Genomic DNA, 24,126 nt, shown 5'->3' on the forward strand with positions numbered 1-24,126 from the left:
CCAAAAATATTATAAAAACTGATATTTTTTGAATGAATCACCCTGTATTTTCCTCATCCGTAGAGCTTTTTCTCTTGATTTCAAATATATAATTGCTTTATTGAGGATGTCTTTGGCAGTTTTCGCAAAATATAGAATTTTTTATCTAAATCTAAGGCCACACATCATGGATAATGAAACTAATAAATATTTTGTTTGACATTGACATTTCTTCTCATTCATAATGAAAGTAAGTCGCCCCTACTCACGGCGGCCATGACTCGCCAAACGTTAGATTTTCTTGGTTTTTATAAAATAACTGACATAATATATATCAACTTTTTTACCTCAGAATATATCTTTTCTACTATATCAACTCTTGAATTACGAATAAAAAGAATTGTCAATGTCAAGCAAAACGATTTAATTGTTTTATTGTGCCTCCTTTCTATCGTCTGGCGTTATCGTCTACCTTAGACAACCCCAATAAAGTATATATATTTGAAATCAGAAGAAAGGGCTCTACCGATTAGCAAAATAAAATACAGGGTGTGCCTTTTAAAAATGCAAGTATACATACAAATTTTAGGTTTACGATACTTTTTCGCATTTTCTAGTATTGCATTCTGAATGCCCATAAGAAATACTTCATATTTGCCCATTCAAACGTTCTTATAAGACCAATTCCAACTGAGATAGCTATTGAGTAAAATATAAATAATCACCCGGTACATAATACATGTATATATTTTATGCAGTAGTCCTGCTACTGTAGTGGAGTCTGTGCACATAAAGACGTAAATATAATATCGGTGCGGGCACTATACAGGGTGAGCTTCATGAAGGTTTTCACAAAAAACTTTGATCGGTCTAACCTTTGAACGTTTATCTCGAATAATTTAAAATTTTCAGAGAATATTGTCTTGCAGCACTTTCAAGAATCAACATATTTCAGAAAATCCATCTGCGGATCTAATAATTCTGGTTAATATTGTCTTTTGTAAAAAAGTTTGTTCAATATTTTAGTAGGAATATTCAAATCTTAATATTCAAGGAGGAAAACTGCCCAAAAGATTTTCCCTCACATTATTACAGGATTTTTAATTAGATGATGAATTTCAGTGGAGAAAGTGTCACCTCTAGACATCTTAGTATTTTCATAATTTCGTGCTGTGTCCAGGACCGGCTTATAAAAATTTCCCACATTGAATTTGTAGTCGGGACACTATGTTTGGCGGCTTATTGAGAACGAATTATGTAGTTCAGAACTAGAGAATTCACTGAACTTTCAATGAATTTTTTTGGGCAATCTCAATACACAAAATTGAACAGTAATTTTCCTTAGCCTTTTGATAACTAAGAAGATAATTTGGGATGTTGAAATCGTTATAGAACTATAACGTACTACCTGAAACATTCGATTACATATTTATTTCTGGTATCTCATTAAATTTTCGACTGCCTTCTTGATTGTTACTGAATCATTCCTTATGATATTGGAACAGTTAATGTTTTTTCTTTAAATTCTTTCAGTCGTCTCCAAATGAAATATACAACAGGATTCGAATCAGGGGATGTTGGTGGCCAAGGAATAGGACCTTCTCTTCCTATCTGAAACCGTTTGTTCATCATTTATGTAGATGTTGGTGAACAACAACCGAAAAATATAGAGGTGGTCATGATGAAAGTAGTACCCTCGAACATCAATATTAGCTAATAGGTTGGGAGGAATTATCTGTCTTATTTCTTCGAAACATTTCATGTTCATTCATCGGCTGTCCCTATTTGCTTGAGATTCATTGGCAAAAGATTACAATGTTCTTTTTGAACTCTACTAATTGTAGTGTCTGATGAAGTTTAAAATTATTAGGCGTACATACATTTTCGCATTTCAACCGCATAGTTCTTAATCATCGGATTAACGAGAAATATAAATGAATAGTAATATAACGAAAAACCTAGAACACCTATTCCATATGGACGCATATAATATATCTACAAGTTTTCGAGTTAATCCTTGTGTAAAATATTTTCTAGAACAGGAAACACCTGGCATCGTGAGAATCTAACCTTATACGGACTGGAAATGTGTGATATTTTTCGATATGTCGCGTCGAACAAACATCCAAGCACTAATGCCTTATTTCAACAGCTATTAACTAACGGATATACGTTAAACGAATTAATTAACGCTTTGGGTTTTTTTGGTGTGAAGTGTGAATTCAAAACATGACTGCCATCAGATGTGACCATTAGTGTATCTACAGCTCTTTCATGTATCTTGTACCTATCTAAAGATTACTCAATACTGTACAACATTAATGGGAAAAGTACATAATTGAAAAAAAAAACAGAAATGAAATACATGATTTACATCTCTAATGATAAGTACTTATTTTATGTCATAGGTACAAGTGACAACCAGCTACAATAAGGAGTTATTGATTCTCGAACGCATTGAAAACTTGGGCCAATCTAGGAAATGATTCCGCCAGCGTAAAGTAACTTAAGGAAATATACCAGTGAACAATAACGTGCTCAATTCTCCCTCTTATAATACAGCAAGTTTTTTAAATGACAAATGATTCAAAAAATTCATTTTCTCCAACGTTTCATTTATGATAAATGAAAAGACTTCAGCCAGTATTATGAAAATTATTAACCCCATTGATTGTGAATGTGGCTTTATCGATAAATAGACTAGACTATAGATGTCATATTAAAATGGGCTCTCATCTGGGACATCTGGGAGAATTATCTTGGAGTTAATATGCCTATACAATATAGGTATTCTGTGCACTCTGATCAGTTCAATGAAGTCATGAGACAACAGAACAAAGAAATCCTCGTTTTCGGAATTGGAATCGTGATCAGACGCTAAAATTTGTCCTTCAGGATTCCGTGCCGACCTCTTAGTAAGAAAGGGTTCAAATTGTTCCTCAAAATATTCCAGATTCAGGCTCCTATTTCTGCTAATCCTGCTTTGGATCTTTTTTTGTCTTTGGGGGATTATTCCAAATTCCTCGATTTCTTTCATTCAAGATGAAGGACAACAGTTGAAAAGTCATGTTAACTGTCCTATTGAGTGTACTATATCATTATATGTTACTGCTTAAGATAGGAGTTAGCTAGGAGAGCTTAGAGCGGCTAAACTTCGATTAAATGCTTATTTGCATCAGGGAATTTAATCTTCAGTCTTCAGACTTTATCTGAAACGAAACGGATAAAAATGTAGAAACAAAAGTTTAATTCCGTTTATTCTGTCCTTGTATGCTAATTCTCAACTGCTTAATATCTTTGTTACTGAGAAGGTGTAAACTTCCTGAGAAAAATGCATTGTATTGATAGTTTCATTATTTTTATATTTATTTAAATTACTATTTTTCTATAAATTCCTTAATTTCCGAAAAAAATTACCGTCCGTAAAGCATTGCAAATACTTTTGCCCTTTTTTCATTATCTCTACATTTTTAGAAAGTCCTGAACTTTGGTTCAGGCTGCTTAAGACAAAAGAAGCTAACATAAGCATACATCCGAAATATACCTAAGTTTAGTCGGCAAATCCTAATAGTTGGGGAGCCCAAGGGAGAAATTCAAGCTTTACTCGAGCGTGTCAGATTAATACAAGGGGAGATACCTTGGACCGTATAGAGTACCTCTACCAAAAATTAGACCTGTATATAGGAGGAATTGTCAAGGACAGCCTCTCAGAATAGTAGAAAAAAAAAACGATCGTTTTATTCGTTTTATATTTTCGAGTGTTTCAGGCTAAGATACATATATGTGGTTAATAACATGTTGAAAACTATATATTTTCTTAATCTGACAATTTAAGCGTGTCGAAAATGTGTGGGAGGGCGCCAAAGTTGCAAAAAAAAAACGTCACGTGTAAATTCTCGAGCACGGTGGATTTTTTCTTATTTTGAAGCTTACCTATTATGATTAAATAAAAATGGAAAAAATATAATCTGACAGTTTCAGCAAGCCGAAACAATAAAAATTGAACATAAAGGTCACAAAAATCAGTTTTTTTGAATTATCTCCTCCCTTGGGCTTCAATCTGTTTTTGCACTCAATATAAAAGTTGTAGAGCATAACATTTTCTACAAATTTCGTTGGAAGCAATCTTTCCTAAGTTCAAACGTTTTTGAGATATATAGCGATGAATGTACATTAGACTTGGATTTCAATTGACCTTGCCGTTTCGCATATACCTACATATGTCTAAGAACCTCGCGCTCATCACTCTGTAGCTCGAAAACGGTTAAGAGTATGAAAAATTGCTTCAGACAAAAGTTGTATAGAATTTTATTGTCTACAACTTTTATAATGAATACAAAAACGATTAGAGGTACAGTAAGGAAGATATTCAGAAAAAATGCATTGTTATCATCTTCAAACTGTCTGATTGAGAGAACCCCTTCTGATCATTGTCAGATTAATGAGCCAACACGTAACGAGTAATGATTTTTTCTTGCATTCTCAAAGAACCGCTGTGACCTTGCCTCACGTCCGAATTCTCAGTCTCTTGAAAAGTAGCTTCCTTTGGGTCCAATTAACATATCCTCTAAATATCTGATACGCTCGAAAAAATTTTTTTTAAACATTTTCAACTCTTCCGTACGGCCAGCCCCACCACGCAAACTGTCATATTAACATATAGTGATAATCAGCGACACGTAGGGCATAAACAGTATCTTAATATAATACGCTGGAGTATGTACACCTGACGATTTTTTTATATCTTCGAGAACCTGCAGACGCTTTTCCCACCGCTGAAAGTGCATACATCATAGAACTTTTTTCCCTCCACCATCTAATCTTCAAAATCCACTAGGTCTCCACGATGCTCTAGTAAATCCCGATTAAGCATTGTGGGCTCCCTAACTATAAGTTTTAGCCGTAACATAATTATACCAGGACTGCGAACTGATAATTCATTTACTTCAACGCGATCTGCTTTTAAGGCAGACTCTCAGATCCGTATTCATTCATTCATTCATTGCTGTATCCCGTTACCGGGAATAAATCTACAAAAAGAAGAAGGGAAAAAAAAAAAAAAATTCGAACAGACTTGTAACTTCTTAGTGCTAGTTGCGACTGTGTGCCCTCCTGTGGAGATAATAACTCTGCCAAAGTCGCGAAAGTTGTTTAAATTTCCTAACACAGTTTGTTCAAAATTTCCAACACAATATATTTCATCGAAGATCGTGGTATGATTTTGTTGAATTGTAAGAATTCACCTCGAAAAACCATTTTGTAATATAATAAATAAATTTTGCTTCTTATCATTACAGTTTCGATTTGGTTTTATTTACGACTACTTCAGTTCTGCTACCAAATAGTTTCCATGATTGCAAATATATGCAAATCTGCTACCAAGTCCACACCAGATTGAGGAATCCAAATTTGAAGGCCGTTCCTTAGGTGAAAAATCAAGCGTCATAAAATTAAATGTGAGAATTGTGTCGAAACATCTTATCACCTGACATTACCATTAACATGAATGCAAATAGGCTAGTTGTTTCACGTTGATGGCAATCTGTAGAATATCCAGTCGGTCAATCGTTCAACAATATCAATCAAGTTCAGGTAGAGCTCCATTTCCGAAATAAGCTCGTTTCATGAAAATCTGAATGACAGACAGCATAAATAGTCGGGGCAGTCTAAATAAACGCGATGAGAGATCGTCCGATTCCGTTTGGAAAAATTGAAAGAGAAGTTCCTCGTCTCACTGAGTGAAGCCCATCAGGAATTGAGGTAGTTATTGAGTTTCTGACGTTCTTCGATATTTTACGCTTAGAAGAACTTTATGGTTCGTCAGTTTTGAAGTTTAACAAGAAAATCACGAGCAGTGAGCACGGAGGAAAAGTATTTTTCGTCGACCTGAACAAAAAATGACATTTTACATACTAATTTCCGAACGAAAAGTTTAGTATTTTTGAATGCGAGTACTTTTCGTCCTGATTCACTTTTCGTACTGATTTACTTTTTGTCCCACTGTTCGTAGTAGCGGTCGTATGAATTTTGTGAATAGAGAATTTGATAAGTGCCTATGACAATAACTGTCATTTGATTTTGTCAAATTAATTCTTTACGAAATCGGCTAGAATTTAAGAGTGAATTATGTACATGGTCTGAATATTAGTGTTCAGTATAATCAAGAATGGATGGTGATAGCGATATGTATAACAGTACCACTTCACCGGAGCTCAGGGAATACTCTGACGAAATTGAAATATCTTTGAAACGTCATATTTTGGAATAACCATTTCAATCGTTTCCCTTACTTAAAAAAGAAAAAGAAAAATGGATATTTAAAATTTAAAGAGTTTATTTTCTATTGCACAAGTTGCCAACATCAACTCAAATACGCATGAAATGATTTTAATTTTAAAACCTCATATTTGAAGAATGATTTTGAATAGTTTCCTCGGTGCATTTGAAAAATTCATGAATGAAACTCATAATTATTCAGTTTAAACTTGCATATGCTGCGATAACTCAAATTGAGAACAATTCCCCATTGCGGACACCTAGATGCGGAAAAAAAGGGTTACTTCTTACTTTCATATAGGTATGTGAGGTCGGCGAAAAAAAAATCAACTTTGATCTTTTTCGACAAAAATAGGTATTGCATTGAATCCTACTTGTCTCCATTGTCATATTTTGATTCCAATTATTATTCCTTAGGCAATTTCCCAATATGTAGTTATTAATAGTCCTGTAAACTATTCAAAAGACTCTGTTTTTCTCATACATCATTGATTCATTATGTCAAGTGCAGTGGCAGATTTGCAGTTTTGGCTGCCCTAGGTTGGCCGTGTAGAATGTTGAACTTCCACTCACTCTGTTTTTGTCACGATTGGCCGCCTCTAATATCTGGCCACCCTAGGCCAAGGCCTAGCAAAACAAGGAAAAAAAAACAACTTGGAGCATTTTTCACAGCAATATTGTTCTCAAGTTGGGTACTTACAAGAATGTTGAATTTCGCAACAAAACTCATCTTGCATTGATAGAAATCAAAGTAGTTGAAGGAATTTCCTGTTTATTTTTTGATGTTCTAATATAATAATATGCCTACTATAGAACCAAACAAAATTTCAAAGTCAAAATATTTTATTATTCAACATATTTTCCTCTTAATTGGATACATTTATTACAGCGAACCTGCAACGTCTCTAGACCTTTCAAAAAAAATGTTTCTTCTTGCTCTGCAAAACAAACCTCCACAGCTCTTATTACCTCCTCGTTGGAAGAAAATTTACGAACTTTTAAACTTTTTTTCAGTTGAGGAAAGAGATGGTAGTCGGATGGAGCCAAATCTGGTGAATAAGGGTTATGCTCTAGTAATTCAAACCCTAAATCACGAATTTCATGCATGGCAACATGAGATTTGTGTGCCGGGGCCTCGTCCTGCAAAGACAAAACACCTTTGGCTAGCTTGCCGCGTCTTTTCTCTTAAATTTTTTCCCGTATAGTGGTCAGTCATGTCGAATAGTAATCTCCGGTTATCGTTCTACCCTTATCCAAAAAATCAATCCTGATTACTCCATGGCAATCCGAAAAAACTGAAGCAAGAACTTTTCCTGCAGATTTTTGGACACGAAACTTCTTAGGTCTTGGAGAACCAGAGTGTCGACATTCCATCGATTGTTGCTTTGTTTCTGTACCCAAGTCTCCTACGTAGTAACAATTCGGTTTAAGAGGTCTACATCGTTTTCAAATCGAACACAGATCGAACGCGATGCTTCTACCCTTGCACGCTTTTGGTCAACATTCAAACATTTGGGGATCCAGCAATTTTTCTGATGTCCAAATTGACATGAAATCGACATTTTTGGGAACTGACACAGAAACTGGCCTTCCCGATCGTTCATCATCTTCAATGGAAAATTTACCTCTTTTGAAGCTTGCAGTGCAATTTTTCACGGTCGCATATGAAGAACATTGATCACCAAGGATATTAAGCATATCTTGGCTCGATACTCCAATTTTTCGATTTGCACAATTTCGGTGGACATCTTCATTCTTTCAATTTATTTCGAAACTCTGGTTTACTTTTTTGACCTCAAACATCACACTGACACTTCTAATGAGTTATTGTTCGTTGCTATGGTAAAGCAATATTTTTTTATGCATGGAACTGGTCTAGGCGAACTAGATATCATACATCCTCGTATATCTATTGATCCTTTGTCTTCAAATGCGACCACCTTTTCGGGTCTCCCAATAGAAGGAAATTCTTTGGCATCCTCTTCATTCGCAATCTTTCTGAATGTGAAAATATTCAGGTAAAATATGAGTCGTTTAGATTCAGATGAAACATAATATAAATTTACTTACATTGAATATGTTCGATGCGGTTACATATTGCAGATTTTAGAATATCAGGGTTACTATTTGAATGAGCGACCCTCAATTATTTTAAACAGCACTCCCTAATACTTCGTCTGTCTTCTCTCTTTCTCAATCACTTTTATCATTTTTGTAGTATTAATTAATATAGGTTGTGGCAACGTAGTTTTGACATCAACGACATTTCGTAAGTACCAAGCTTACTCCGTTCTAGTTACAGAAACTTCAGAAAATTATTTCATAGCCCACCGAGAGCTTTTAAGTGAATGGAATGGAGGTAGATATCTAATTATAACGAATGTTAACAATAAAAGCAACAAGAAGGATAACCAGCATAATACATCATATGAAATGAACCTGTAGAGCAGTTCGACTACTCTGGAGTCTAGACTTCCGTCCACCATAGTCCATGAACCTACGTGGACGTTGTCATATGCCCATTTGAATAAACAAACATAGCCATCCGTGGCTGGTCGGTTGCCTTCTTGCGGGGGTCATTGAAATCAAGGTGTAAAGGTATTAATATCTTCTTGTTTGTCCAATAGCGGTGCGCGGGAGGAACCATACCGGGTACCCATTGGTCGCTCCTTGATTACAGTACCAGTACTGACCGTACACTGATTTTGTTTACCGTGACCAATCTAGTTCGTGGGAGTTCTGAAATGCGGTTCAATATTCCGAAGGACAAACTGATAAAAAAACTTCGAATTTAATGCGGTAGACTGGAGGGGAAGTATAATGAGAATATAGTTCTATTTTTGGACTGAATTAATTACTATGACCTATCACTGGATAGTGTTGATTTTTCTTAAGGTTGAATTTTCGAAGATTCATTTGATGATTCAACCAAATCATCATAATATTCAATAACCCTTTTACATTTCCTCTCCAAGAGACGAAATATATACTTAGTTTTTTCAGGTATGTTATCACCGAGAGAAACCAACTTGAGTTCAAGAACATAATGAGGTGATTCGAGGATAAATGCTGCCGAAGATGAGACGGCGCAATCGAATAGCTTCATAAGCCATGGTGTTTGAGACGAAAGAAGACGAAAGTTCATGTTGAGCATGCGCCCTAACGTGTACGTTATTTGTTGATTGGCAGATGAATCGAATCTTTCAAATGTTTATCTGGTCGAGCAAAAAATATTCACTTAATACAGCTCAGACGAGCCACCCCGTATATTTCTTATCCCATATTGATTGGAAACATTTCCCGAAACACTTCGAATGATTTTGTTGAAGGGACATATTTTGACGTATATTTGAGGCTTGAACGAGCAACCCCCTAAGCAGGGGTGCTTCATCCCCTCAAAATTGAATACTGGAGAGGGGTTGAGTGATACTTTATTTGAAAGGTCTTGGAAGTCTCTTTGCAACAGTCTATGATAAATGTAATTTTATTGAATCGTTTCCGCCAAAAATCAATTTTTTAGCTCAAATGAGTTGCCTTGAATATTTCGATTATTTTTACAATGTACACTGTGTCCCATTTTGGTTGAGACTGCACTGTATCTCAGCTATTATTGAAGATAGAGACATGCGGTTTTCGCTTATATCACTTTTTTATGAAACTTTTAAAGCCACTAACAAAAATATTCTTAACTGTTTTTGTTCCTGAAATATACGAAAATGTAGCAACCTTAGTTGAATATACAGGATGATTCACCGAGATGATCTATTAGACGTTTATGGCGAACGTATAATAATTTTGTGCTGAAAATTGGTATGTTGCAAATGTACTTTCTCTTTAAAACCTCAACAAATCTCTGCAACTTTCGGTTATACCGAAAACAACCTACTTCTGTCTTATTCCAAATGGTACCTACATAGAGCAGGTATATCCCTGCAACCTTATAGATAGCTGATTATATATGTCAATTTCAACAGTGCACCTTTGTGCTCTTTGGTGTACACTTTGGGCAAAAACTCAACGGTTTATGAGTTATTGAGATTCTCAAGAAGAAAATTCAATATTTTTACTGAGGAGTTTATTCAATAGTAGTAGTGTTATAACACTATTTGCTATTTAGACCTTAAATGTACAGGCTATTGATCAAGATATCATCAAGTTGGATAAATCAATGAATACTGAAGATTCTCGAATTTTAATCTATATTTTCTATTATTTCAGTCGATGCTACTTAGAAAAAGAGGGCAGTTTCCCTAGATAAACCCAGGAAATTTTCAGAGTTATCATAGAAAAACTTGAAATAAGGGAAAAGAGCCATTTTGAATTTGTTGATTATTGTGTAACCAGAAATCACAAGAAAAACTGAATTTCTATCTATCTATTATAAATATAATTTTGACATTTCATATCATCTTCCTTCTTAGTCATTTTGAACTGCTGATTTCATAAGAAATTTGAATTTTGGCCTATAACTCAAAAACAAAAGAAGAAAGAGGAATGCAGTTGATGGCATTATTAGTTTCTCGAAAAAAGACGACATGAATGGCACATTCATTTTCTTCTATCTCGTTGGGTTAAAAAGTTGTAGTTCAGGTATCAGCTATTTTACCCACTTTGTACACGGTATCCCAAATTGCTTGATTTCGGCTGTTTCTGGTACTTCTAGACTAGATAGGTGATAACGTTGAGAGGAGCTCGATTTTCGTGAAAAGTCCATTAGTGGAAACCGTTTAACGATATTTTCTTTTGTCTTGAAGGTATAACCAAATTTTGATATTGTGTCGATTTCAAAAATGTGCCATAACTTCTTTATTCTCGAAAATATCTAAAAATTATAAAAACTTTCTACAGACGTTGAAAATGCTTCACTATATCCATTTTTTTCATCTCTTGTAAAAGGCAAAATCACCTCGAAAGTGAAATAATTATTTTTCTATGAATGAAGTGAACCTTGAATAATTCAAAACATTATAATAGTAAAGGTCAATGAGATAAATTCATGATTCTAGATTATTTCCAAAAAGAAGCATTGCCAGATATACAGACAACTCTCATAACAGAACGTTATGGAATCACACAAAAAGGTACATTACTTTTAGCCACCTTTCTGGATTGGTTTCCATATATTATTACTTTTAAATTTGGATAGTTCATCCGGGAACCAGTAGATGGGAACGCAGGGTCAAATTGCATAGCCAGCAATATTACCAGACGTCAATACTCTGGATTTTTTGTACGGGGATATGTTATAAATAAAATTCTCAAGACTCCAGTCATAAATAGGGCTGATTCAGAAAGGAACTCAGGAAACTCTGCTTGATATTTATTCAACTAGAATGTAACATGAATTACATGATTTTATTGATAATGTTAATGCTAATAAATGAAATTCTATGAACGGAAAGTTTCGATTAGTGTTATAGATATAGAGATTTATTGGGAGTGAATTTTGTGGTCAATGGTTTCATAAAATTCCCTAAAAAAATTTGAAATTCCAATAGAATTTTTATTTTGTATTATATGGAAAAATAAATATTTTTGAAAAGCTATTTTTTTTTGTAAAACATGAGATTAAAAAAAAGCAGAATAGAAAATAAAATAGAATAGTTATTTTTTCCACCCTTAGTAGATGTCATCAGAAAAAAATGAGTATAGTGTCGTAATCCCAGAAGAAACGTACATGTAGAAAGTTTTCATCGTATCGAGATATTTCCGAGAATACAAATAATTATGGCACATTTTCGAAATCTACAAAATATCTAAATTTGGTTATATCTTCAACAAATGTTGAACTCCTTTAAATGTTTTCACCTAACTAGTCTAGAAGTAAGAGATATATACAAAATCAACAATTTGGGATACCTTGTACCATAGACATAGAAACTGGACTGAGCAATATCAGCATGAAATTTTCTATTTTATTGAAAGACAGAAATGATCGTCGGGCCAATTCCTGCCTCTTTTCTGTTGACATAGAGGTTAGTGCGGACCAATCAAAATTCTCTCTGTCAGTTTTTTTGACCGTATTTCATGCACAGATAGAAAGGAAATGCACAGTCCATGTCTCTATGTCTATGCCTTTTACAAGGTATCCATTAAGTTAGTAGGTTAAACTTCGTCAGAATTTTCATTGGAATTATGCCTACTATCAATTCTCCCGAAGCTGATTCGTACATCAATTTCCGATATCACGCGAATTCAAATCAGCCGAGTGCCAAACATCAATGAAATTCCTTGCCAACATCTGTTACTTAACAAGTGATCAAATTATTTAAGACACACCGAGCAACATCGTCCAATTAGCGAAGTAGTCCGGATTAATTTCTCGATCTTAATGAAAAATCAAGTGAAGGTCGTCATATAATTGCACAAGCTGTTCCGTCAATTAGTGCAAAGGAATCCGCGATACGTTTTTTGCACTACTATCGCAGCTGATTGAAAATAACACATATCGAATGTGTCGATGTGATTATCGATGCTTTTTTCGTCGTTGCTCTTATTGAGGTAATCTCATTAGGTCGAATGGTCGAGATGTGATTTATATAAATGGTTGTAGTCGGGTTCTGGCAGAAATAATTATGTTGGACGAGCTCGATAACGTTTAAATCCTTATGGGGAAGATACATTCGTCGGACGGTTATATACGTACAGTACCTGATTTTATAGAGCAGCAGTTGAGGTTTCCATTAGAGGGATTTTACCGATATATCGCATGTAAGGCTTTTGATATACATCGGTGTCAGTTTGCTTTCGGGATGAATTAATTTGTATGTTATATGTTTTATACTTGAATATTAATACTTGTTGCTGAGAGAGTTCTGCAGGAAGTTGGACAGCTACAGGTTAAGTCTTTGACTCGTACAAATATTTTAACAGAAGATTCTTGAGGTCAAAAGAAACACTTATGTCCTATACCATTTTTTTCCGATTCGGCAGTGATAAGAAGATATAGCCATTTTGAGTTTGTATAATGAGCTGTGCCACTCCTGGAAAAACGAAATTACTTTCAGAATAACAGGCTAAATCTATGGATTTTTTTAACAGAGTTGCATTCGGTCAAAGTACCCAATTTTCGAATTTAATACACTCGAAAATAGCACATTATACGAAAAAGTACTCGTACGAGTCGGTATTTTTATTTTACAAAACGTTCAAATATTCATTAGATAGCTACACTGCTCAAAAAAATTAACGCACATTATGGAAATCTCAAATTCATTCTACAACTGAAGGTGTTCTCAATGATAATTATTTTTATCAGAATTATGCATGCATATGTTATCCACATATTTCTTCAATACAGATGTTTTTTCCCAGCACGAATAAAAAAAGATGATATTATCAGATTTTGAATGTATTGGATCCATTCTAAAATCAGTTGTTCTCGATCAATTTTAGTGATCAATAGTTTTTCTTTCGTTTGATTTTCTACAATCGATCGCTATGCAACGCGAAACACGCAATTTGACCCAAGCAGAGGAATGTGCCCAAGCGGTAGTTTTGCGAGAAGAAGGGTGGACATACACAAGAATTGCAGAAAGGTTTGGAGTTTCCATACAAGTGTGTCCAGAATGTTGCAGAGATTCAGGGAGACAGGTATGAGTGTCCGAAGACCAGGACAGGGTAGACCACGGGTAACAACTGCCATTTGCCATTCAAGAACGTTACTTGAGAGTTTCTTCGTTGAAACAACGGTTTGCAACCGCTCGCCTCCTTCAAATTCAGCTTGAGCAAACTCATGAGGTGTAAATTGGCACTCAGACAATAAGAAATCGCGACACGAGGCCTTAAGCCTCGTGTCACGGCAAGAGGCCCAGCTCTTACCCCAGCCCATCGAAGGGCGCGTTTGGATTTTGCGAGAGAGCATATCCATTGGGAAGAGGCCGATTGGAAAAGAGTTCTCTTCACAGATGAGTCTAGATTCTGCCTCTACCATTGTGATCGACGTTCCCTTGTATACAGACGTCCACATGAAAGATATGCTCAGTGCAATTTCCTGAATACTACTGGTTTCGGGGGAGGATCGATTATGGTATGGGGTGGAATATCTTTGACTGCTCGCACAGACCTAGTGGTCGTTGATAATGGAGCTATGAATGCTGATAAGTATATAAGGAACATTCTTGAAGAGCATGTAGTGCTATTTGCCCCATACATTGGTGAAAATTTCATTTTTATGGACGATAATGCCAGACCCCATCGTGCGCGCATCGTTCAGGAGTACCTTGAAGAGGTTGAAGTCTCTCGAATGGAATGGCCAGCAAGAAGTCCAGATCTCAATCCGATTGAGCAGGTTTGGGACAACCTCAATAGAAGGCTGAGAAGTTCAGAAAATCATCCAGCTACTCTTAATGACTTAGGTATCCAACTTCTCTGGGAAGGATTAGATCAGAACATTTTAAGATCACTCATTTTGAGTATGAACCGTCGTTGCCGAGCTGTATAACGCAAGGGGTGGAAATACAAAGTATTAAATCACTTATCAGCATTTCAGTATTTTGAAAATTGTTCATTTCTCTTCTTTCACATAAGATTCGGTGAAATCCTGAATTTTTCTTCCATTTAATGTGTCTTGTTTCGTTCAAAACCTTCCGAAGAGAACATAAAAAATAAGTTATAAAGTCAATGTAGAGATAACTTTCATTAAAATTGAGATTTTCAGAATGTGCGTTAATTTTTTTGGGCAGTGTAGTTTCAAGAGTTGAGTTCTTAGAATTTTTGGTATTATTATTGTGCGTAATGGTCATAATGAGAAACCTGGAAAACGTGGGTGATACCTTGTGTTCGAAAAAGATTAATCAAATAAACAACAATATACCGAAATTCATTTCATTCGATAAAACCGTTTTTGAAATAATTTTTTTTATAGTTTTTCTACAGCCTGTACATCTTAAACCGAGCCGATTCGGAAAAATGGTAAAGGTCAAAGTGTTTCTCTTGACCTCAAGAACCTACTGTTAAAATATTTGTGCGAGTCAAAGACTGACCATGTAATTGAATTGACAAATTTTCGAATCTTTTGTGATTCTTTTTCGAAACTGAAATCTCTTTTTATAATACGAGTAAATTTTAAGGCTGCATTACCGTTATGCTCTCTATTTTTTTCTTACATATCTAGGATCACAAGGTAGGGTGAAATACAAGCTTGGAATATGTTGGAGTGTAATCGTGTCCACGTTTGTGTTATTGTTCGAATAGGTGTTTTGCTCCTTTTGTTCTGTTGGAGATATTAATACTTTTCATTCGATAATTTATTGAATTTCACAGGGAAACTTGCAGGTAAAAAAATTAAATATCACCAAGAATTCTATCAAAAAGTTTGTCCCATAAAGGAAAGAATTATTTCATATACCATTATTTGCCGTTATACATAGTTATATTATGATTGTAATATTGTGAATTTCAAAATGATGTTCTACTAAAAACATGTTCAAAGGAAAATGGGACTAAGAAGCCCTTAATACGAATTCAAATGCTTTATTTTGTTACCGAGGTTGTTAACTATTAAGATGTTATTTTTCCTCAAAAATGGGGCCTTCATATTTAGGATGCTTTTTCTCGCTTCATCACAATATTACAATACAAAGTAGTAGTGCGTATTGTTCGATTCGATAAACTGAACTCAATGAACTAATACTTGATTAGCTGATCTCACTGATCGTATGGGCAGCGTTTTTGTTCTATATCCTGTCGACAAAAGACTCCAGAGAATTTTCGGCTGTTACAAAACGGGCTTTACAATTTTTTTTTCAAGATGTTTTAGAGAAGTGCATTCCCAGAAATGCTAGAAAATGTTGTAAAAATATTGAATTATAGTTCGAATACTGAAAAAAGCAAATGGAGAGTTTCGACAGAACGATGAAATTTGTCATAAATAAAAAAAATAATATTGTCGAATATCTAAGCATCACATCCTTGATCTCTTTTAATTTGTTTCTGTAGCTTCAGGTTAGGTGAATACGCTTTTATTGTTATCCACTAATACGATTGAATTCTGATAGAACCATATATGTACCTATGTCTTCCCATAGTATCTGACAGATATTTCTTCCTCATTAAAGCGCATTTATCATACGCTTTACGAGAGTTATTTCAGTAAGAGACATTTTTATGACATCCTATGAAGCACCTTTTATTAGAATAACATCTCGTTAGAGCATCTAATGAGAGTTTCTCAATGAGATAACGAGTATTACATAAATAATGAGTAGCCACATATTATGCGTCCGATACCTCTAATAAACACATAAAGGTATTGCAAATTCGCTCAGTTTAAAATTATTCTTATTCGTCCATCTTGCAATAAGAATAAGAAAAAAGTCCAATCCGTACTAGTACTTTTGCGATAATTCAATCTGTACTTTAATATGAAAGGGTGATCTTTTTGGAGGGCCCATTTCTTCAATCTGAATCCATATGTTTGGAAGATTTTTAATTCTGTCATATATATATATATCTGGTCAAGTGTTGCATTGATGTGTGATACATTATTTATGTTCCAACCCTATGAAACAATAGACCGAGATGTTCGGAATAGAACAAATAAACGGAATATATTCACTTCAAAGCACGTACAATAAGTAGAAGACACGAGTGTATTTCGTTAGATTATTTGTATACTTCACATGCTCGTTACAGATGTGCCTTTACAAAAGTGATTTGATGTTATAACATTTTCAAATACGTCAAATCCTTTGGCGGTGTTTGATTCGGAGAATGTTCTTCCCCCACCGTATCTGAAAATATTTTTGTTTTACTTCGAAAGCATTGACTGTTTACTGTTTACCAAATATAATCCTTAAAAAAGAGAGTAATGGCCGATACATAACCAGTTTACCTTCACCCACCTGAAGATGCTGCTCTGATAGCGAAACACGTGTCGTGCTTTAACAGCTTATGTTAGTAAAATCATTTAATTCTTTCTTAAGTTCATTCATCGTTGACTTTTAAAATTTAACAAGCGTGATATCACCACATCGATCAACCTAAATCTTGTTTTTATCAAACCTAGGAATAATTTCGCTTCATTTTCCTCAAAAAAAAAAATGAATCCGAAAAATCAATTTATAATTTTCGGTTGTAATGAAAGGTTCTCCTCATTCAACTCTTTGTGGTACTACTGATAAAAAAATTTTGTTGCTATAATCAGATCACAAATGATCGTAGGACCGTATGAGGATCTATTTCAGTGATTATTTTTGTTTTGTTTTGTTACCAACAATAAGTTCAGAGACAGATTGGATTCCTGTCGATATATTGATTTTATTGCACCAGTTTACATCCTGAATGGGAAAAAATTATTTTTGGACCAATAATATGCTTTCTTTAACATTTCCTTTTATGAATTCATATTTAAGATTTTCATGTGAGTATTTTGAATTGACTCTGAGAAGTCACATGTCTTTTTGCATTTTACCTCCCCAAAATTAATTTTTTGTTATTTTCAATTGTTTATTTACTTTTGTCATTGTATATTAATTTCCGAGACTTGAGGACATTCTGTTAATTCAATAGTTTCAGCATTAAAAAAGTGGCCAACCGAAAACAAAACTCAAATTTTTTTTCTGAGCCTCAAAGCAGAATTGAAAGAACAAAATTTATTATCGGTACTGTGCGATCTTCGAAATATTTTTGAAGAGCTAATTCAAATGTGCTATCGAAAAATCAATCGAATATTAGTATCGAAAGTAATAAGGTAAAGAACGTTCCCAAGAAAAAAATCAATTATGCAGACTCGACTGGTTTTCAAAATCAAATGTCATGGAGACAATTTCTGACCGTTCTTTTTTCATTTAAACTTCCAGTTAACCGAAAACTGCAAAATTTTTCTTGCACAATATACGTTATTTTTTACTGACTCTCTTCCCTGTATTATCTACTCTTCTTTCATTCAGACGCATTTCAACATTTTGTTCAAACTCAAAATCGTAAATTAAAGCGTATCGAGCAGTGTCTCGCCGATAGTTTATTGCAATTACAAGTCGAATTATAAAAGATCTCATTATTCATAATTCGTTAAGAATGAAAACTCGCTGTGGTGTATATAAGTTATACCAAGAATAATTTATGTCCATAGTATAATAATCCCATAAATTCACGCTACTGGTTGAATATGAATTCATTTGAGATTATGAATGAATGAATATCTGCAGTAAGAATCGAGTTACAGGAATCTTGAAATCATCATTTTTCAAAAAGATCATTCGTTCGAAATATCAGTTGCAATCATCTCCATCAAATTTTTTGTTCCTCCTAATCGTACATTAATTACATATCTCTATTGGTATCTACCCATCCGAATACGCTAATGAACTCTGGTTACTCATTATCTCATACCTATGTGATAATACAAATTGTATATTTTGTCTGTGAAGAATAGTTATAAATACAAGAATTGAGAAAAACGGTTTCATTATAAATGAATGATATAAGAACCAAGAACGTCTAAACATCAGACCTTTTCTCGAATAACAACTGTTTCATTAAGATTTAAGGCTCCATTAAACTCAACTTTTAAAATGTTTGAACGGGGATAATACAGGATTGAAATTTTAACGGAGTATTAAATTGTAACGTTGGTGAAAATGGATATGAAATTAATGAGAAATGCATTAGCACTGAGGTGGAGTCTAGAACTTTTGAACGTTTGTTCAAATTCAGAACCAGAGCTGTCAGGTACTGAACTCATCTGGAAGTTGCTTAGCTCCAGAAACAAATTTTTATTTTAACAAAATTTCAACTGATAGGTATCACATTGAAAACTGGTTTTTGACAGTGTATTAGAATTTCGAAGGTTCGTGAAGAAATTGAGCGCCATCTGATGGATGATTTCCGCGATACATAGTGTTTTTTGAGACATATTTATTATCTACAAATGACGTCCACAGAATTTTTAAGGGATCTTCGTTTCAATACTCCTTAACGGATTTTCAATAGGATTGGTTTGCTACTTTTTTAAATTAACACGGATGGAATACGGTGGTTTTTCCATTATCGAACATATCTTTAATCCTTACACGGTTTACTATATAAAATAAACCAATGAACGTACTTCAAGAGTTCAATTATTGCTTGATAACAGAGTTTAAAAGTGCATAAAACATAAGAGCGGTGTCTGACCCATAATTTTCTTATTCACATAGCAAAAACCAATTCCATTTTGTTTTCGTATTGTCGATCTCGATCTGTCAATACATCTGCTCTCTCCCTTGACTTACCTACACCTAATGAAAAACGCCAAAATCTTCAACAACCAAGTATTCAATTCATTTAGATACCTACTCAGATATACTACTCAAAACCGTATTATGACTCTGAGTTTTGTTTTTCCCTTTTGTAGTGACTCAAAACAAAATGAATGAATTATCATCTTCATTATTGAAACAACAAGAAAATGTCAATATTCTAACTGGGAACTAGAAATAGGTAACTATTTCTTTTCGGGAGTTACAGAATTGATTGAAAACGAAATTTGGGAAGCAGATTTTGAATTATCTGGCTTTAAATACTAGATGGATCAAAGATGGCAGACATGCCTCACACATATGACCCGATTCTTTGGCAATTTCCGTCAGAGATCATAAATTTTTCGTGAATCCTATTTATAATGTATGATCATAAAGACAATACAAAATAAATGTTTGTGATTTCATGTTTATTTCAGGTTTTCGATTTCATTTTCACCTATAGGTACCTATAGGTTAATTATCAATTTAGGTTATTGAATTTGAAACTTATGGAATATTTAAAAATCGTGCTACTTTTTTTCAAAAATGAACGTTTTTTATAAACGACTCAAATAAGTAATCTGTAGCGGATGTTTCAATTGTTTTTCAATAAGCTAACGAAAAGTCTTCAGACATAGACTCAAAAAATAATCCTACTGCTAAAAATATTTCTATATTTTGTCTCGTTAATGGATGTTTGAAGTATTATTTTATATTGAATTAATGAAAAAGCGTCCACAAAAATTTTATACCTAATACCTATCTCCCAATAATTTACTAATCGAGTATTTTCTATTCGAAACTTAAACCTTATGAACCTTCAATGTGGATTCGATGTGAAGTTACAGGCGGAAGTTAATTATTTACAACACTTAGGACCATATAGTGGTAACCAATGTCATTGTCTTAAGCCTCCAGTGAGGTTCTTATCTTTAATAGTTTGTTTATTCTTACATACCATCTCTCCATTATCTATAACACAATCACAACATAGAGAGGTGAGAAGAGAAGTTCGTTTCACCCAAGCTTAACCTCAACGCAGTTCATATGAGAAAAAATTTACTGATATTTGAGGAAAATTAGATATTAACATAGCTACTTCGATTTATATTAGGATACTTTCGATATCACTAGGCTTTACATGAATTTCAATATTTCTCTACGAGATGAGAAGTCTTCATAAGTATTACATAAGTACAACGAAAAACTTATTTACGAAACAGATTTATTGATGATTCATATTCGCTACTTTTTCTCAAAATCATAGAAACAAACTAACTTCAGCATATTGTTACAACTGAAATACAAATATCCTCAGGCAAAAATAAGAATTTTAAAAGCGCTCAAATGTCTTGAGATGAATTTTTTGTTTCACAAATATTTTGACATCTTACTAAAATAATGAGTTCAAGACTTCCAAACCACCGCTACTAATCTTGACAGAAAACGGGTAGACTATAGTTGCATTAAGTTTCATACTAACACACATTAGTTTAATATTGCTATTCAAACAATAAGTCCCACTTTCTAATTCATCAACATTTGGAAAATAACTACTAATGTTTACGTATTACGAGATTGTTTTAACACCACAGAAAAAAAACAATGTAAAATTCTATGGATTAATCAACATACAGCAAGAGCTCCAGAACCATCAGTTCGGAACGAAACAAGATGGCTTAGCCAGATCGAAATTAAAAGCATTAATTTCAGCGGCTTATAAATAGGGTATAAAAATTTTCAAACGACAAAAAATACCTTGCCCGGGGCTGATATAAATTGCTCACAGACAGACAAAGGAACGGGCAGTAATACCGGCTGACCCCGGATTCTAATAATTTAAAAAATCGCTTAATAGTTTCAATCAAAAACGGATTCATTCAAGTGGAAGTCATTACTACACGCATTGAAATAACCGCTAGTCTGTTTCATTTTCATTTTTCACCTCCAATTTGTTCACAAAAGTTCGTAATTTAATTCATTTCAGTTGGGAATAGGTTCGGCCAAAACTATCCAATTTTTCTATCACTGTTATCTTGTATTTTCTCTGTATTCCGTCTTAATTCGAATAACACTGACACGTTTGTGAGATGGATACTTATAAAAAAGTGCTGATGTCCTGTGTCCAAATAATCTAAAGCAACACATTCTATGACCAGTTGAATATTGAATTGTTCGACATTTATAGTTAAGTTGCGCCACGTGTAAGGATAAATCACCTAACTCAACGAATACAATTCCTAGGTATAACATTAAATTTCAAGCAGCAATCTACCTTGATTCTAACCTGAATATGACGAGTGCGGATCATCTTTTTAAATGCAATTTGTAAGAAAAAAGGTTCGAAAGAATATGGAGCACTCCGATGAAGTTTTTCGAATATATCGAAAATCATTGAGCTTTGATGAGATCAATACGAAATTGAAAGCGAATAAATGAGGAAAATTCTGACTAATAGTGGGCCAATATCTTTCATTTGGGATGTTATTTCAACCTTAATAGTAGAAACAAAATCACATAAATTGTTCTAAATGAAAACTATGATTTCCCAATTCTTATGGAGAAGCAAATTTTTAACATAATCTATCTGCTACTTCTGCACTGATCGATTTTTAAGTTTCCTATACCACTTTAATGAAGGACAGTCAATAATATCGAAATGGGAATAAAAAGATCTGTAATCTTTTTCAAGTGAAATTGGAACAATTTTACGGACGTAATATTCTGTAAGATTTGGTCATAATCAGAAGTTCAATGGTCTGTGAAGTTCAGTGTCTGTTTTGAGGATGAGAAGAAGAAATAGAATGAAGAGAAGTAGTATCAGGAGAATTCTTTGTCGTATTTGGCCCAAAATATGCACTTTTCGTTGATATCAATACAACAAACATTCGACAGCGCACAAATACGATGAAGAATTGTTTTTGAACAATATTCGAATATATGTCAATGTCACCAATATCTTGAGAAACGATATTTTCAGAGGTGCAACAAGTGTATATTTGGACTCACCACCAGGACATCGAGATGGGGGTGACGAGCAGCAGGCATACGGACACGAGCACTACGTGCATGACAGAGCACTCACTCACTTAAGCGAGCCCCATGACTGGCCGCAGAGGATGCTGGCACCGTCGGTGGCTGAGCGGCATCGAGGAGTAAGCTGGTGCGACGGGTTCGAGAGGAATACGCTTGCGCAACTGTGGTGGTTCGCCAGGTGGACGGGGTTCCCGAAGGAAGCAGGAATAGATCTCGAAGTATTTCCCCATTGCGGTAGGTTGATCATTAAATTATCAATTAATGGGATCGAGATGGATGTTCACGAATCTGAAGTTGAAACGAATATACTAAATGAATAGTAGATAGAGTGCAGAGGAAGAATCACCAACTTATTTTCATGAAATTCATAAATTTCTTCGATGATATTTTGTTAAACAAGCAGAAATCTTATTAAACTTTTCGTCCTGAGGAGTCTAAGGATTAAGACTGAATTCAATCTGGTTATGGATACTACCTACAAGAAGTATTTTCTCACTGATCATCAGTTGGAAAATTTGCTGATAAGTCAATGGCATCAGTATGGGTACAAGACATGAAATCTTGAAAATACATATTTATCCGAAATATGGATATGAAATCTAGAAGAGTTGCGTGTTTTTATTCAGTTCAATTCTTTAAGTTATATAGGACCTTATTATTTTATCAATGTGCTCACTTTAGGTTCATGATTTGATCTGTTTGCTTATCAGCTTTTTCTCCGAAGCAGTCGAATTATATACCAAGGAGAGTCACCGCGATAGCCTATTAGTCGTTTATATGAAACTAATATACAGCGTGCCAGGAAAGTAACGTATAAGTCAATAGTTCTCGTACGAAGAATTATTGAAGAAAATCCTGGCACCAGTCGATTTTTAATTTCAAAAGCGATTTATCGTATGCTTTTTTGAATTTCATATTTCTCACCCCCTACGCCCCGCAACCCTCTACTTAATTTTTTTCAAATGGGAATACATATATGGATTGTGAAACATCAAATGAAAGGTAACTTGATTACCTATTCAGCGATGTGGCCGAAGTAGAATTGGTTGTGCCGTTTTTTTTAATCAAAAAATACGAAGTAATTTACAATTTGTACTGCAATCAGACCATTATTCTTTCACTAATTATCATTAAGGAAATCCACGAATCCATGGATTTGTAATTTCGAAAACTTTACGCTCCAGTCCCCTCTACTTTTTTTTCAAATATGAATATATGGATTGTGATATATCAACGGTTCATGAGTTATTGAAAAAATAAAACGATATTTTATAATTGTTATTTTCTCTCGTTTTCTTTACTTATTAAATCTCGTAGTTATGAAATCAATATTTTTAAGTAGTAAAATATATATTAGCACTTTCATAATTCAGAAGAAATGCTAAAAATAAATCCCCATCACATTGAGCCAAGTTTTTTTTTTAACGAAAGTTACAAAAATACTAAAAACTTAAAATCCAAGGCACTTTTACAAAACATAAAACATATTTTTCTGAACCGCCATAACGTCCTCTATCCTCAGATAGGTACCGTATTATCCATTCATTACACCACACTCTGTATATTTCTTATTACATATTTCATTTGATTCTACGTAAAAAATGGAGTTACC

At 34.1% G+C, this 24,126-nt stretch overlaps 1 protein-coding gene across 1 annotated transcript in view; it reads right to left on the reverse strand.

The window, feature by feature from the left end:
- LOC123312318 (protein Wnt-6) overlaps positions 1-22,734 on the reverse strand; it is a 42,393-nt gene extending 19,659 nt beyond the window's left edge. The window contains exon 1 of the mRNA XM_044896684.1: positions 22,488-22,734. Within this exon, the coding sequence (XP_044752619.1) occupies positions 22,488-22,549 (62 nt within the window). The 5' untranslated portion in view covers positions 22,550-22,734. The remainder of the gene's footprint in view (positions 1-22,487) is intronic.
- Positions 22,735-24,126: the final 1,392 nt, after the last annotated feature.

The sequence above is a fragment of the Coccinella septempunctata genome, chromosome 4, assembly GCF_907165205.1.
Source record: "Coccinella septempunctata chromosome 4, icCocSept1.1, whole genome shotgun sequence".
Classification (NCBI taxonomy): Eukaryota; Metazoa; Arthropoda; class Insecta; order Coleoptera; family Coccinellidae; genus Coccinella; species Coccinella septempunctata.